We start from the raw sequence: 17,218 nt of genomic DNA on the forward strand, positions 1-17,218 counted from the left end.
TCTAGGATATTATTTTAGGGTAGCCATAATAAGAGGCATCTTTTTCTTGATACAGTTTTTAGCAGTAACACTTCTGTATATTTCAACATTAATTGAATGCTGCTGTGGATATCTGATCAAGTCATTTTGTCAAATTAAGAAAATTTTCTATTTTTTACTGAGGATTTTTATCAAAACCCAGTGTTATAACAAGTACTTTCTGGACATCTATTGAGATGATTTTTTTCCTTATAATCCATTAATACAATGAATCAATTTTTTTTTTCTGTTGTACTATTCTTGGGATAAATACTACTTGGTCCTGATATATTCTTTTTAATACCTCACTACTAAATGATCTTATATAGGCTTATACATTTTTTTCCTCTTTCTACTTGTATTTCTTTTTTTAAAAATGTTTTTATTGATTGCAGAGAGGAAGGGAGAGAGAATAGAAACATCAATGATGAGAGAAAAACATTGATCAGCTGCCTCCTGCACACCCCCTACTGGGGATTGAGCCCACAACCTGGGCATGTGCCCTGACCAGGAATTGAACCAGGAATCCTAGTTCATGGGTCAACACTCAACCACTGAGCAACACAGGCCAGGCTCTACTTATATTTCTTTTTGCTATGTAATATTTCATATACTTAAGAGTTTTAAGCGTACCAATGTACCTTGAAGAATGGAGAACATTTAGTCATAAAACTAGCTGAGCTTGGTGGCTTTAAGGATGGCATTTTGACTGCCTTTTAAAATTTTTAATTATCATATTCAAGGGCTGTTAATAGTCTACCCACTTTTCTCTGATTATGATGAAGTTACTGACTTCATCTTCTTAATAGGAAAATGGGGATAACCAAACCTAACTCTCCCAGTATTATAAGGATTAAATGAAATAATATGATTGTTTAAGCATATTTGTGCCTTCCATAAGTTAATGCTCCTCAGTAGTAACCACTATTATTATTGTTATTCCCTCAAGTGGGGTTAAACTCAAGACTAGACAGAAGGGATACAGCCAGGTAGCCTCAGCTGTGTCTGGCACAGCCCTGGGGTGAGTAGGTCTTTCTCGCAGTGCTCTCTCCAGCACACTACCCACGGGCAGATGCACCTCCGCGGCTGCACACGGGGCACCGTCACCCCCTGCCTCAGCTGGAGCTTGTGCTCTACTTTGGGAATATTTATTATGGAAGATTTTTAACTTGAATGGAAAGATGACTTTTTTAAAAAGTCACTTGAAAAGTCAGGAAAGTAATATATAAAACTATGGCTTACAACCTGGGCCAGGTGGTTCAGCAGGTTGGGCCTTGTTCCATACACCAAATAGGTTGTGGGTTTGATTCCAGTGCACATACCTAGGTTGCGGGTTCAATCCCCAGTCTGGGTGCATTCGTGAGGCAGCCAATCAATGTCTCTCACATTGATGTTTCTCTCCCTCTCCCTTTCTCTCTAAAATCAATTAAAAAACACACACACATATCCTTAGGTGAGGATTAATTAAAAAACAAAAAACTATGGATTACATGATTGATCTCAAGAACATTCTCTGAGAGTGCGTGTGTGTGTATTTTATAGCAAATATTTAGACATTTTGTCTCCATCCTTTGTCTTATTTTTCTGTTAATCCTCACCCCAAGGATATTTTTTTCTATTCATTTTTAGAGAGTGGAAGGGAGGAAGGGGATAGGGGGAGGGAGAGAGAGAAACATCGATGTGAGAGAGAGACATCAATTGGTTGCCTCCCACACACACCCACAGTTGGAGCCAGGGATCAAACCTGCAACCCAGATACGTGCCCTTGACCAGAAATCAAACCCAAGACCCTTTGGCGCATGGGCCAATACTCTAACCACCTAGCCACACTGACCAGGGCTGTCTCCATCCTTTTAAAGGAGTATAAAATGTTAGCCTGAGACAGATGTATAAAGTAGAATATGGAGACTTGCATTCTCATCATCAAGCAGAATATGGTTTTTTCCAGTCAATTACTTCAAAATCCTTCATCTGATACTTAAAATGTATTTGTGTTGAGTCATTTCTTTCTCTTTGGCTAGTGAACCAGAAGATCATGAAGTGATTATGAAGAGGCAGAAGCATTACGTTCAGTTTCTTTTTGTGTGTATCAGATAAGAGGCTGCAAATGGAAGTGAGGCGCCTCACATCCTCTGTGTGGCGGTGGCAGCGAAGTCTGCCTGTGTGTCACTGGGGCAGCGCTTACAGTTCATAGGCCTCCACAGAACCCAGCGCTTTTTGGGGAAAGGTGACAATAGTAAGAACAACATTAGATTCTGAAGGCTACTTCTGTTTTTACAAACATTTCTTCTCTTTAGTGTTCAGAAACTCCTAGTTTTTTAAGAGTGTTGAGAGGGGACGGAAGGGGTGTACCTATTAGTAGGATTTCTGAATCTTTGGCTGGGAAGGGAGAATAAAAGTTTTGAGGTTCAGCTCAGTTTAAGCCTCTAAATGGCCCTTTCTGTACCAAAGCTTCTAATAGATAAAAAGCTCACGGATCTGAGGAATAAAAGCAGCCCAAGAGACTGACTCTTGGTAAACCTTATTAGTAATTAAAGAGGAAAACAACAGCATTTGCAGAGATTTGCCTATTTCCCCATAGAGCAAGGGACCCTGTACACCTCCCTCCCCTCTTGACTCTTCCATTCAGCAGGTCTTCCTGTAACTGGTGGCCACCAGTGGAAACAGTCCTTCCAATTAGCCTAAGAAAGAGTCTACTAAAAAACTGTTTTCTGAAATGTTCACAGCATTTGTGGTTGTATTTAAGGGAGTGTTTGTCATATCATACAGAGTACAAATGGAGAAGGTAGGGACCCTGGAGCTCTGGAAATATGACGGCACTACTCATTATTAGCCAAGCAGCAAGATCTTGGTCCTGATTATTTTTTCTAGCTCTTACTATATCCTACTTTTATCACTGAAATATCCAGGGAAGTTACTTCATGATATTGTTATGATGTTACTTACATTATTATTATACACATTATTATATATTTCACACTTTAATGTTACTGTTACATGTAATAATACGTTACCATATTATTATTCTATTAAAAGTACCACTGGCTTTTTTTCCAGAGCAATAATGAAATTCCACAGTATGAAAATGGAAGAAATCAATAAGATCATCCGTGACCTCTGGCGCAGCACCTATCGTGGACAAGGTACCGCGCGGTGTCACCAGCTCCTCCCAAAGCCCTGTCCCCGCTCCCACCGCGCGACTTCTCATCGTGCCGCGTCCCCTCCCGGGCCCTTGCTGAGCATCTCTCTGATGTGTTCTAAGAATTCTTATCTTGACAACATCTTGTAGCAAGAAGTGCAGAGGTTTCTATTCCAGAGCCTGGTAGGCCTTACATATTTGGCTACGATGCACATTATATTTAGCTGATGACATAATAGATTCTGTTGAGTGTCGATAGGGATAAGCCGAAATGTGATAAGAAGAAACCGTCAGGAGGAAACTCTTAGTAGAGTAGAACTAAGAAAGGCAGCGCTGAGAGGGGGTTGGGGTCTCTGGGTTGCTTCTAGCCAGGAATCCACGGGAACACTCTCAGCCAGAGGAAAGGTTCCAGACAAGCCAGGGTTTCCCCTGTGGTGTCTGCCTCACATGGTACTCCTGGGCTTATTTGATAATGCTGGCAAATGACAAAGGGTACAGAGTGTAGGTTCCTCTGAAATCTTCTTCCTTCTGTGTCAGATATTGAATATATAGAAATTCGGTCTGATGCCGATGAAAACGTATCAGCTTCTGATAAACGGCGGAATTACAACTACCGCGTGGTGATGCTAAAGGGTGACACGGCCTTGGATATGCGAGGACGATGCAGTGCTGGACAAAAGGCAGGTACTCAGAACCTAGGGGCCACCTTCACCCAGAGACTCGACAGAGAGAAACAAATGTCAGTGAGGTGGAAGCCTCCAAGGCCGCCCGGGAATGGTGGAAGCTCCTACCACGCTCCTGGCTGCCACATTCAGGGTCGGATCTGCTGCCCTCATACACTCCCCCACTTCTAACCGGCATTTCCTGCAGCATCACATAAATTGGGCTTTTAGGAGAAGGGCCTGAACCATTCTCACAGGATAGGCTCAATATAAAACAAGGAGCTGAAGACCATTCATTCTTCTACAGCCTTCCTTAGGAGAATAAGTTACTGTGTCATTGATTGCAAGACACACCATTTTATGTGCCACTAAGAAAGAAAAAAGGCAGTTGTAATTATAAGATGCATCCTGATTTGAGAGAAGTCAAGTGGGAGGGGGAGGTGTGTTTTAGTCAGTGACAGGCAGTATTAGCAAACTAGATCCTAGGTTGAGCCAGATGAGGTGTTATAATAGATGAGCCTCTCTCTGAGAAAGCAGCCCCCTTATAGGTCCGAGTCCCCCAACACCACCCAGCCTAGCCTTGGGGCCTGCAGACACCCCCCCCCTCACCACACACATACACACACGCTCACACACACACACACACACACACACACACTCAGCTGCTGGGCAGGGCACCTGGTGCTACGTGAGGCTCTGGGAAGACAGCCTCGGTTGGGCATGGAGCACAGAGCAAATCAGAGGGAAGGTGATTTACAGTGAGGACAGTGGGGCCTGCGTCCTGGGGAACAGGCTGGGTCTTCCCTGTGCACAGGCTGGTACCCAAGACGCCACAGATTCCTCCTTTCAGATTAGAAGCAAGAGATTATATTGATGACATCTCTTTACCCTTGGTTTTCTTAACAAATTTTTAAAATTCTAGAAATAGATGCTCATGTTACCCAAGTTATTTTTGTAGTTTTAAATTTTGACCTAAAGACACTCCATGCATGTATGTATTTTGTTGTCAGCCCAGACAGCTATACTAGTTTAAGGCACCTGCAGATTATCATAATCGTAGTCTGCAAAAAATGACAAATTTGTGATCTATAATCAGTATCCCCTACTTGCTTTGGTGATTTGTAGTGGTAGTTATGAATGGGAAAATATAGTTTAAAACATGTCTCTTTGGATTAAAAATACTTTCAAAAATAGTTTCTGAATAAAAGTAGATTTCCTGTAACTACTATAAATTAGAAAAATTCATTTGTAGTGATTGGGGGAGAAGACAGAGGAATGGTTTGGTAGAGGTGGGCCAGGACTCAGTAGACTCCACTCCGAGGAGTGGTGGGGGAGGTGGCAGCAGGGGGTTCAGACACAGGAAGAAGTGTCTGTCCAAAGGGCCAAGCCCTCCATCAAAGAGACTCTCAGCTGCTCTAGAATCACGAACTCACTGACTCCCCTTCACTCACATGTTCGCGGGGAGGGGGACTTCCAGCTCACACACAGGTGGTTAGACTTCCTGAAGCGCCTGCACTCTTATTGGTGTGCCTGTACCCTCAGATGGTTTCAGCGGGGCCTGAGGGGTTTCTGTTAGGTTTCTGTTAGCCATGGAAGTGCCTCAGTTTGGGTTGTTTGGATTTCCTACAGGTTAAGCTTAAATAACGCTGTATTTCTGTACTCCTGGTATTTTGGCCCAGGAATTCATTCATTCTGTCTCACAATGCACGAACATATTTGTGTGGGTGAGAGCATTTGTAGGTTAGGTGCCTCTTTTAGACCACAGAACAGAGAGATGTAAGGAAGAGATAAAAGGTCTCTGAGGCTCTGGGAAATGTAATGTGTCCAGGTTTCCTGATAAATCTCTATCAGGAAAATAAAATAGGTTGTGAATTTTAAGGTTGTTAATCTTATACCAGTTATTAAAATTATTAGTTAATACTGAATGGCAATGCATTTCTGATTCACGTCTGTGATTTCAAGTTTTGTTATAGCTGATGTGATTGGGGCAGGGGGTCAGCATTGCTCTTAGCATTTTATTTCATTGCACATGATACGCTGAGGTTGGGCACGTCTGGCCACAGTGCCGGGCTCTCCCAAGCAGAAGAGCAGCTTTTCCTCAGGTCAGTGGCCCTGTGACCTTCCCCGTGTAGAGACCCAGCCAGGTCTGCACACTTTCCCAGGTGGATGAGAAAATGGTCTGTGCGGCAGCTCAGCTCTGGTGCTTTTTCCAGGTGTTAGCCTCCCTCATTATCCGCCTGGCCCTGGCTGAAACCTTCTGTTTGAACTGCGGCATCCTTGCCTTGGATGAGCCAACAACGAATCTTGACCGAGAAAACATTGAATCTCTTGCACATTCGCTGGTTGAGTAAGTTTCTCAAGTTTAAAGTAAGATTAAGAGAGTTCCATGGTGAAACGCCTTTAGATGTGTCTTCCTCGGGGAAGCTGGTTGGCTTTACCTTTTGATAGTAATTTATCAGATTTTTAAACATGAACTAAATGGTGACCACCAGCAGCACACACCCTGCACCTCCCCATGTGTTCATGGGGAAACCGTGGTGAGTTTGCTGGTTTGGTTTGGCTTTCCTGTAAACCCACCAGAGGGGCCCACATGTTGTGTACAGGAGTTACCATGACTTGTAAAACATTCTGGGTGGTCACGGTGGTTTTGGACTGTCTCCCCAGCTTTCCACATGCGTCAGACTCTATGAGGAGTGACAGTTCTTATTCAGAAGTAGATTAGTGGTTAAGTGGAATCCAGGAAGGTAAAGTTGCACACACCTTGCAGCACAGTCACCTGTGGGAGACCCCTGGCAGACATGTTTCCTGTCTGACAGCCAGAGGGAGAATTGAGCAACCCCGGAGCCACCTCCCAGGATACCTGCGTGACCAGCAAGTAAGGGCTAGTGCTTTTGAACCTAAGTACATCCAGCTCCGGGCAAGGGATATGTAAGTGGTTGGTATAAGGAAAAGGTCTTTCAGGCCTCAGGTCTCAGCCTCGTAACCTCAGCGTATAGATAACGAGCACCGTGTCTCAGTCCACCCACTCAGGCCGTGTGTCATGCTCATGATGCATCTAGTGACTAGGCGGGCAGAATTCTAAGTAGACACAGCTCCTGAGAAGGCAGCAGGGCTTGCACACGTTATTCCCCTTGCCTGTAGTCTGTCTTTTCAAAAAGAAAAAGTATTTTCTTCCAGAGAAAACTAGTCAGAGGTCAAGAAAACCCAAGGCAAAGGAATAAGTCAGCCTCCTAAAGTTGAGCAGCATAGATATCAAGGAAAACTTTAGAGCATTTCCAGCTGCTGTGGTAAGAACTTTGTGTTCTGGAAGAAACGAGATCACGTATTCTTACCAGTTCGTAAGCCAGACCTACGTGAAGAGTCAAGACATGCACCCCCACTGCCTGGAGAGGAGATGGGCTCCTACCTGACAGAGGCCCGGGTCCACCCCACCCCACCCCCACTTCCTGCAGGGCTGGCAGCGGCCCTGCCGCTCAGCCATATGTCAAACAAGGTTCTCAATAGCTTTTTCAAATAAAGGAAAGAAAGGGTTATATATGTTCTTTAGTAACAAAATGTTCTAAATCTGTTGTTTCAGGATAATAAAGAGTCGCTCACAGCAACGTAACTTCCAGCTTCTGGTAATCACTCATGACGAAGATTTTGTGGAGCTCTTGGGGCGATCCGAGTATGTGGAGAAATTCTACAGGATTAAGAAGAACATCGACCAGTGCTCAGAGATTGTGAAGTGCAATATTAGCTCCCTGGAATCCTATGTTCACTGAGAAGACTCGGGATTTAGCTGCCTTAGAAATACAGGTCCTTAGGCAACTGCTTGTTTCTGGTATCAGCTGAGTCAGTAAGCAAATATATTCTTTAAAAGGAGCTCCGTGTCTAGGATTTTGAATGTCTGAGAGGTTCTAAAATGATTCAAGTTGTTTCACATGAGATTTGGACTGACTCCTGAACTTCACCCCTCGGGCAGCCTGACAGGCCCACAGGGCTCAGCTCAGCAGTTGGACTCGGTTTCCCTTCCCTTCCCAGCATCCCTGTGATTCCCTGGCCTGACCTGCTACTACCTTTCACTTCTCACTGCACCACTGAGAGTAGGTCCTCACTGCCTTCAGATTTAGGTCTTTGCATTTTAAAGTTATGTGTGTTAAATGTTATCACTAAATTTATTTGCTGAGATACGGTTTTTAAAAGCCGAGTTATCACTCTGGCCAGTGTGGCCCAGTTGGTTGGACGACATCATATGCACTGATTCCCAGACGGGGCATATGCCTGGGTTTCGGGCTCCCAGTGGGGGGCATAAGGGTGGCAGCTGATTGATGTCTTGTTCTCACATTGATGTCTCTCTCTCCCCTACTTTCTTCTCTCTCTAAAAATAACTTTATTTTTTGTTTATCCTCATCCAAGGATATTTTTTCCATTGATTTTTAGAGTGGGAGAGAGGGAGGGAAGAGAGAGAAACATTGATGTGAGAGAGACACATTGATTGGTTGCCTCCTGCATTCGCCCTAAATGGGGCTGGAGATTGAACTTGCAACCCAGGTACATGCTCTTGACTAGGAATCCAACCCGTGACTTCATTGCAGGTGCTGAAGAGTCTAACCACTCAACCACACCAGGAAGGTGTCTAAAAATCAATTTTTAAAAAGTCTTTTATAAAACTGAGTTATCAGTGACTGTTAACACCTGACGATGACCATAAATGATGGCTCCATTCACTCTATAAATCCAGCCAAGTGACCTTCCTCTGGGCCTGTTTTCCCAGCTAAAATTTTACAAAGTTGAATGGGGCTTCAGGGTTTCACGGAACCGTAAGTAATCTTGTAGTCACTGTCCGCCATCTTCCCTCCCCACACATCCAGCCGCGGGCTCTCTAGAGAGGAAGTCCCCCACTGTGCACATCCACCCTTGGAAACGCTGACAAAGAGCAAGGCCTCCCTGCCATCACAAGTCTTTAACTCTCCCTGTGTGTCCTCAGCCTCACCATCAGCTGGCTGCTCTCCAGGTGTGCACTACAGGGTGGAGACAGCAAGGCTCGCCCACAAAGTCGGGACCTGCTCCAGTGGGGTCCTGCCACATCTGGAGGAGCAGGCCCCTCATTTCACTCCAGATGTCATTTCTAATCAAAGCCCAATCACACTTTCCCTCGGAATTGCCAACTGACATCTTGAAGCCTCTCACAAGCATTGCGTACAGAGTGCTACCAAGCCACATGCTTTTGAGTTAGACTGTGGAGTTTGATCCTTCGGAGCCTGTCAGTCATGTGGCATGGTTCTGTGTCATCTGCAGACAATGAGGATATATGGTCTAGACCAGTGATGGCGAACCTTTTGAGCTCAGCGTGTCAGCATTTTGAAAAACCCTAACTTAACTCTGGTGCCGTGTCACATATAGAAATTTTTTGATATTTGCAACCATAGTAAAACAAAGATTTATATTTTTGATTTATTTTATATATTTAAATGCCATTTAACAAAGAAAAATCAACCAAAAAAATGAGTTCGCGTGTCACCTCTGACACGTGTGTCATAGGTTCGCCATCACTAGTCTAGACAGCCTTTCTCAACCCAAGTATAGAAGAGAATTAAGCTCGAAGGTCCTTAAAGGGGGAACAAGTGGTGACAGAAGGAGATTAGACTTTGGGTGGTGAACACAGAATACAATATGCAGATGATGTGTTATAGAATTGTACACTTACATAATTATGTAATTGAAACCTATATAATTTTATTGATCAGTGTAATCCCAACAAATTTTTAAAAATGGAGGAAATAAAGAGCTCCAAGGTCCTAACATACCTATAGTAGGTTGAGTAATGGCCTCTGAAGATACCAAGGTCTTAATCCATGGAACCTGTGAATATTATGTCGCCAAAGGGGCTTTGCAGAGGTGATTAAAGCTAAGGATCTTGAGATGGGGTTACCCTGGTAAACCTAAATGTAGTCACTAGTGTCCTAATAAGGAGGCAGAGCCCAGCCGGTGTGGCTCAGTGGATAGAGCTCTGCCGCAGACTGAAGGACCCCAATTCCCTCCCTACCCCCACCCCCCACCAAGCCTCCAAAAGGAACCAGCCTCGCTGGCACCTTGACTTTTAGCCCAGTAAAACTGATTTTGGATTCCTGATCTCCAGAAGTATAAGAGAATAAATTTGTATTGTTTTAAGCTGCTGGGTTTGTGGTAGTAATAATTTGTTATAGCAGCAATAGGAAACTAATACAGTACCCACTGTATGTAATCCATTTCTATGTATATAAAAGGGCACTAGTTACGTACTATCCTTGAGAGAATTGGAAAAAATTACTCAGATTCCTTTCTGTGGTTCCCATGAAGAACCCTGGTTGAAAAGGCTGGTCTAGACCAGGGGTGGGCAAACTTTTTGACTCGAGGGCCACAATGGGTTCTTAAACTGGACCGGAGGGCCGGAACAAAAGCATGGATGGAGTGTTTGTGTGAACTAATATAAATTCAAAGTAAACATCATTACATAAAAGGGTACGGTCTTTTTTTTCAATAGTTTTATTCATTTCAAACGGGCCGGATCTGGCCCGCGGGCCGTAGTTTGCCCACGGCTGCTCTAGACCCTCACCCAGTGCCTAGATGAAAAGGCCAAGCAGCACAGCCACCTCTCCTGCCACCTTCTCATGACCATGTTCAGTCCTAATGAGCTTTGAAAAACTGAAATTACCCATATTTACCAAACTAGCATGACCTTGACAAAGGTATTATGAGAAAAAAACAAACCAATTCTCACTCAGAGCACAGATCCAGGAATTTATAAATTAAGAGCAAATCAATCCCAGTCATTAAAATAAACACAACCCACTGCATGGGAGAACATATTTGCCAATGATACATCCAATAAGAGGTTAATCTCCAAAATATGTAGGGAACTCATACAACTTAAAAGGAAGTTAAACAATCCAATAAAAAAAGGGCAAAAGACCTAAATAGACACTTTTCCAAAGTGGACATACAGAAAGCCAAGAGACATGAGAAAATGCTCAAAGTCACTTATACAAGAGATCAAATCAAAACAACATGAGATATCACTTCACACCTGTCAGAATGGCTACCATCAACAAGCGACAAATGTTGGCGAGGTTGTAGATAAAAGGGAACCCTCGTGCACTGCTGGTGGGAATGCAGACTGGCGCAGCCACTATGGAAAACAGTATGGAGTTTCCTCAAAAAATTAAAAATGGATCTCCCATTTGACCCAGTAATCCCACTTCTAGGAATATATCCCAAGAAATCAGAAAGGATATATGCACCCCTATGTTCATAGCAGCACAATTTACAATAGCTAAGATTTGGAAACAGCCTAAGTGCCTATCAGCAGATGAAAAAAAAACTGTAGTAACATTTACACAATGGAATACTACACAGCAATTAAAAAGAACTCTTACCATTTGTAGCATCATGGATGGACCTGGAGAGCATTACACTAAGTGAAATAACCAAGTTGGAGAAAGGTAAGTATCATATGATCTCACTCATATATGGAATCTAATGAACCAAATAAACTGATGAACAAAAATAGACCCAGAGACATAGAAGCATGAACAGACTTGTTCATGTCATCTTCAGACAATGAACCTCAGAGGGAAGGCAGGGGAGGGGGGTTGGGTAGAGATCAACCAAGGAACTTGTATGCACATATGCAGAACCCATGGACACAGACAATGTGGTGGTGAGAGCCTGGGTGTGGGGGTCGGGAGTGGGCTGGAAGAGATTAATGGGGGGGAAAGGTGGACCTATGTAAAACTTTCAACAATAAAGATTTAAATAAGTAAATACACATAATTAACCAAGGTGTTTTTATCCCAAGAGTGCAAGACTACTTCAGAAAATGAGAAACCTAAATCATCAACACAATAAAGCCAAAGGGGAAAATTTCTGACAGACACCTAACACTGGCCATTATTTGGTAACATTTACTATCTCCTAGCTTAGTGAACTCATAACATTGCAAAGGATAAGAGAATATAAATGTTGTCTTCAAATCAAAATTAAACTCAAGCCAACGATGAAACATTCCCATCTATCTATATAAAACTCTAATATGCAAATAGACTGAACAGCTGAACAACCGAACAACCAGACGCTATGATGTCCACTGACCACCAGGGGACGCGTGCAAACATGGCAGGCATCGGCCACAGCGGGATGGTGGAGTAGGTGAGTAGGGGTGCCAGACCAAGGCAGAGCACCAGTCACTGTCATCGGGGCGAGCTTCTGGTGGTTACTGAAAATTCTTTGCTCCTATGCACCGTGGTCCTGCCCGGTGCTCACACCTGCTGCCGGCACTGGTCCCACTTGCACCCGCTCCTGGCACCAGAGCCGCCGCTCACACCTGCTGCCAGCGCCCAGCACTGGCCCCAATTGCTTGGTGCCATCAGTGGGTGCGAGCAGTGGCTGCTGGCCCAGATCCCCCCTCAGGGCTTCGCCACCTCCCCCTGCTCCTGAGGGGCTATCAGGCCAGCAGCCTCTGCTCGCACCGCTGCAGGTGCCGGCCCCAATTGCTCTGCGCCATCAGTAGGTGCGCGTGGGGCCAGCGCCGTAAGTGCATGGGAGTGGCAGGGGTGGGGCTGCCAGCAGACAGGGGACCGAGGGCTGCGGCAGGAGGGGCCGGGCTGGGGTGCGGAGGATGGGCCGAGACCCGCCCCTGTGCCCACCGCATCCTCAGGGCCCACAGTTTCTTTCAAGGTGTACGAATTCATGCACTGGGCCTCTAGTTAAATAATAAAACCAGTTACCTTCTAGCAACAACATGTTTCTGAAAGCTCTGGCCATTGCAATAGGAGTGACCAAAAACAGCAATGCAGGACACATATAGGCAATGAAACAAAGTCAGACAGACTTCCTAGTTTGATTCTGGTTTTCCCCGAGAATGCAGCTTCCCTTGCAGCCCTGTTGAGAGTGACTGCTGCTTGCTCTCCTCTCCCCACCTCGCCCCTGTTCCTCTTGAATCTGTGGGCATGGAGGTGGGGTGGGTGCCCTTCCTGCTTTTCATTGCTGCTTCTCCACAGCCCCCTCCTTCACACTTGGAATGAACAGGCATTACAGGATGGAGGTTCAGAATAGGAGCCAGACTACTTGGGCTCAAATCTTAGCACCACCACTCACTAGTCCTGGGACCTCGGGCAAGTCATGTATATCCTCTTCTGCTTCTGTTTCCTTATTTGTAAAAGTAGGTCAAAACAGTGCCTGTCATGTAGGGTTGTTGTGAGGATTAAATGACTTCACACACTGCTTAGAGTTGCCTGGCACACAGTAAGTACTGGGTGTGCAAGAAAAGCCTATTTTCAGTTCACTCTTTCTCGCTGCCGTTATCTTTGGCCTGGTCACTCCCCCATGTCCCCTGACTGTTTCATCATCCAGTTCACTGTCACTGTCCAACACTAATTTCACAGTCATTGTGATTTCAGTGTCCAAACGACGATCGAAGACCAACCCCTGGCTCTCCGCTCCTTGTTCTTTTCCTCCAGTGAGAACACTCCATGGTCTTGCTCCCGCGTCCAGTCCCTCCAATAACGATAACTGTGACCCCCCACACATACAAGCTCGACCGGAAGCACCTCTCTCCAAGCCCCTGGTACTTTCCAACTCACTCCTGGGGCCTCCAACCCCAGCAACTCTTTGAGCCCACCAGGGTTTTGGCCCGTTGATCCCACCACTTCTTCAGTTCTTCACTTCCCTCGCCTTCTCTCCGCACACCTGAAGTTCCACGGCCCATCCCACATCACTGTCTCGTCCTCTTCTGTCCTCAAACTCTCCTGACAGCGCCAGCCCGCTTCACGCACAAAGGTTTCCTTCGCTGGTCCCCAACTCCCTCGCCTGTGAGGTTGTGGTGCTCGTGCTCAGCCTGAATCTGCGCCTCCTCTGCACGCCCTTGTTTGTTGATCTCATCCGGTCTCGGCCTTAAAGTTACTACTATCTTAGTTTGGGTTCTCCCAGAAGCAGAACCTAAAACAATGATCCCAGCAGAAGGAAACAGGAGACTTCAGGAATTATATAGTGAAGACAGCCAATGAAGATTGTGTTCTTAAACCAGCGGTCCCAGCAGGCAACGGAGGCTTCATCCCACAGGGAGACGGGGAACTTTGGCAGAATATGTGCTTCAGAATTATCCCACCCGAGGGGCAAGAGAGCTGGGCATGTCTGTGTATACCCACTCCTAGAGGCACCAGCGGAGGGCTCTTCCAGGGCGAGCTGGCAGTTGGCTAGCCATGTACACCAGCAGAGCTGCCTTTTACAGGGATTTTTTTCTTGTTGTTGTTTTAAGAAAGAAAGAAAACGCCTTTGACAGAGATACGCATAGCAGAAGATACAAGTGGGACAGAGCACAGTGGAATTTTTTAGGATAGAGGTAGGGCCCTGATGGCAACTTTAATAATCATGTGGATGCTACTCCTCAAACAAGTCTCTAATCTAGATCTCTTCTAAGCTCCCGACTCATTAAGCTGCCTACTGGACATCTAGTTGCACTTAAATGTAATAGACATTTGAAACTTAAAATGACCAAAACCAGTCTTTCCCTCAGAACCTCCCATAGGCGTTCAATTAATGTCAGCTCCTTCCCATTGCTCAGGCTAAATCATGGCATCACCCTTTACTCTATTTATCTCACATCATGCAGCCAACCCATCATTTTAATGCTATGGGTTCAAATTTCAAAATATACCCAGAACCTGGCCATGCCTGTGCATCCGCCCGCCACTGCGCTGGCTCAGGCCACCATCACCTAGCAGTCTGAGTAAGCACCTACCTGCTCTGCCGACTCCGTCCTGCCCCTCACAGTCTGTTCTCAACACAGCGCCAGTCCTTGTTTTAAAAAATAAACGAAATAGGTGTTTCTCACAGAGGTGAGGGTTAGCAATTCTGAAACCACTTTATATCAAAATCAAACAAATACTTACGTACACTGTAGACAATTAGAGCAGAGTTTCTCACTGTTGAAGAGAGATGTTTGCATACCCGGAAAGGGGGAAGGCTATAGAAAGAGCCCAGTACTGTTGGATTGAATCCAAACTATCGGTGTAAATGTATGGTTTCAGTATATAAAGGATTTCAACTTTCAGAAGGGAAGAGCAAAGACTGCCAAAAATATGCTTCTCCATAAAAGCAATGAGAACAAAGCCAAAATAAACTCTTTTTAGAACTTTAGAAATTAACTAAAGGCTTGTAACAGGCCAAAGAGTCCTTTTCAAGGAAAGCAGCTGAGTCTCAGTAAGAAAAGCCAGTGCATTTGAACCTGCCCTAATCCCAGTCCCCTCTCCCTGTCTTTGGCAGATTTGAAAACCAACATAACCACAGTACCTGTCGAATCAGCAGCGCCTGGAGGAAGCGAAGCGGAATGGGTCTAGAGCTCCCCAAAACCTGCAGCCCAAGGAAACTGCCACGATTTGGCTTGTCCGGCAGCTCACTGAAACGCTCCACCCTCAGGGTCTATTTGGCCTGAGGCAAGCTCGCGCTGCAAACAGCGCACCTGCCGTAGCCAATCCGTGGTAATTAGTTAACCATGCAGCTGCCTGAGGCACAGGGGCTAAGAAAAAACTTAAAAGGACAAAGTGGGGAAGGATATGTCCATGGGGGCTTTGACAAATTGAACATGTTCCTGGGAATCTAGACGTTCATGTGTGTGTCAGAGCTGAGAAGGCCCTACGCTCTGACCTCTGGCTGACCTTGGTACTTAGGCAAGAAGTGAAGGCTAAAGCACAGTTGTAAATTGCCTGCTAGAGCATTGATAACATGACCAAACCATCTCAATCTCCATCTCCATCTCAATCTCGCTCTCTCTCTCTTTCTCGCTTCTTCCCTCGCTCATTCACACGCACAGAGCCCTTCAACAAAGGCTTGGAAACTTATTAGTTCAAGGCATTAAAAGAAATCTCTGTCCATTCATTAACTTACTACTAAGCCTACTCAGTAGAGACTTCAATGAACACACATGACAAAGAAAACAGCTTTACTTAATTAGTCCAGGAAAGTCAATAAATAAATAGCAATAACAACAGTTACAAACCCTGGGGAGGGGGTAATCTGATTTTCAGAGTTGATACATCATATTATGTCCGGTTATCAACCAGAAATTATAAGACATGCAAACAACAGGAATTATGTGGCCCATATGCAGCAAAAAAAAAGTTAGGTGCACGCCCCCTCCCGGGAGCATGCGTACCTTTCCCTTCCCCTCTTCTTCCCCACAAGCATGCCTCTCCTAAACTCTAAGGGTCCCCAGGAGACTTGCAACCGGGGAGCAATGGGCAGCAGCAGCTCGTCCCTGGCTAACCCCCTGAACTTGTCTCCAAGGCCCCCTTTTCTCTGGCTTCCCAGTGAGCCAAAGCAGCCCCACCCAGGCTCTCCCTTATATGAAATATTACTATGTGAATACTAATAATCTATTAATTTCAGACAGCATACTTCAGACAAAGGAAAGTTATCAGGGATAAAAAGGGGCATTATATAACAATAGTTAGTTTTCCAAAAAGACATAATGATTCTTAACATGGATGCCTACTGGACACATATAATAACAATGTCAGTTTTTATTTGTTTGTTTGTTTTTAATCCTCACCTGAGGATATTTTTCCATTGATTTTTAGAGAGAGTGGAAGAGAGAGGGTAAGACAGAGAGAAATATTGATGTGAGAGAAACACATCGATTGGTTGCCTCCCGTACAAGCCCTGACCAGGGCCCGGGATGGGGAGGAGCCTGCAACCAAAGTACGTGCCCTTGACCAGAATCGAACCCGGGACCCCTTTGTCCACAGGACAATGCTCTGCTCTATCCACTGAGCCAAACCGGCTAGAACACAGTGTCAGTTTTGCATGAGGCAAAAACTGATAGAACTGCAAAGAAAAATAGATTATTCCATTATTACAATTGAAGACTTTAGTACCCTCTTTCAGAAATGAATACATCCACTGGGAGAAAATCAGTGAGGGAATAGTTGAATTCTATTCACTATCAAACAACCGGGTAAAATGGACAGCTGTAGACCATTTCATTCAACAACAGCAAATGCACATTCTTCTCAAGCTCACAGGGAAAATTCACCATTTGGGGCCCTAAAACAAACCTTAACACAGACGAATAGAAATTATACTATGTCTGCTCTCATACAACAATGGAATTAAAGTAGGAATCAATAACAAAGATAGCAGGAAATCTAAAAAAATATGTTGAGATTAAACAAAACACTTGGAACAACATGGGTCAAAGAAGAAATATTTAGGTAAATTAAACAATATTTTTAACTAACTGAAAATGAAAACAAGTTGTCAAAATTTATGGGATGTGGTGAAAGTAGTGTTAGAGGGAAATTTATAGCATTGAATATATATTAGAAAATAAGACAGATCTAAAATCAATCATCTACTAGTAAGTTTCCACCTTAGGAAACTA

At 44.7% G+C, this 17,218-nt stretch overlaps 1 protein-coding gene across 1 annotated transcript in view; it reads left to right on the forward strand.

Annotated features, from left to right (window-relative positions):
* RAD50 (RAD50 double strand break repair protein) overlaps positions 1-7,683 on the forward strand; it is a 71,439-nt gene extending 63,756 nt beyond the window's left edge. The window contains exons 22-25 of the mRNA XM_081093139.1: positions 3,076-3,161; positions 3,695-3,837; positions 6,033-6,166; positions 7,397-7,683. Coding sequence (XP_080949265.1) covers positions 3,076-3,161; positions 3,695-3,837; positions 6,033-6,166; positions 7,397-7,583 — 550 coding nt within the window. The 3' untranslated portion in view covers positions 7,584-7,683. The remainder of the gene's footprint in view (positions 1-3,075; positions 3,162-3,694; positions 3,838-6,032; positions 6,167-7,396) is intronic.
* The last annotated feature ends 9,535 nt before the right edge of the window (positions 7,684-17,218 follow it).

This window comes from Myotis nattereri (genome assembly GCF_964212035.1).
Source record: "Myotis nattereri genome assembly, chromosome: 5".
NCBI classification, from domain to species: Eukaryota; Metazoa; Chordata; class Mammalia; order Chiroptera; family Vespertilionidae; genus Myotis; species Myotis nattereri.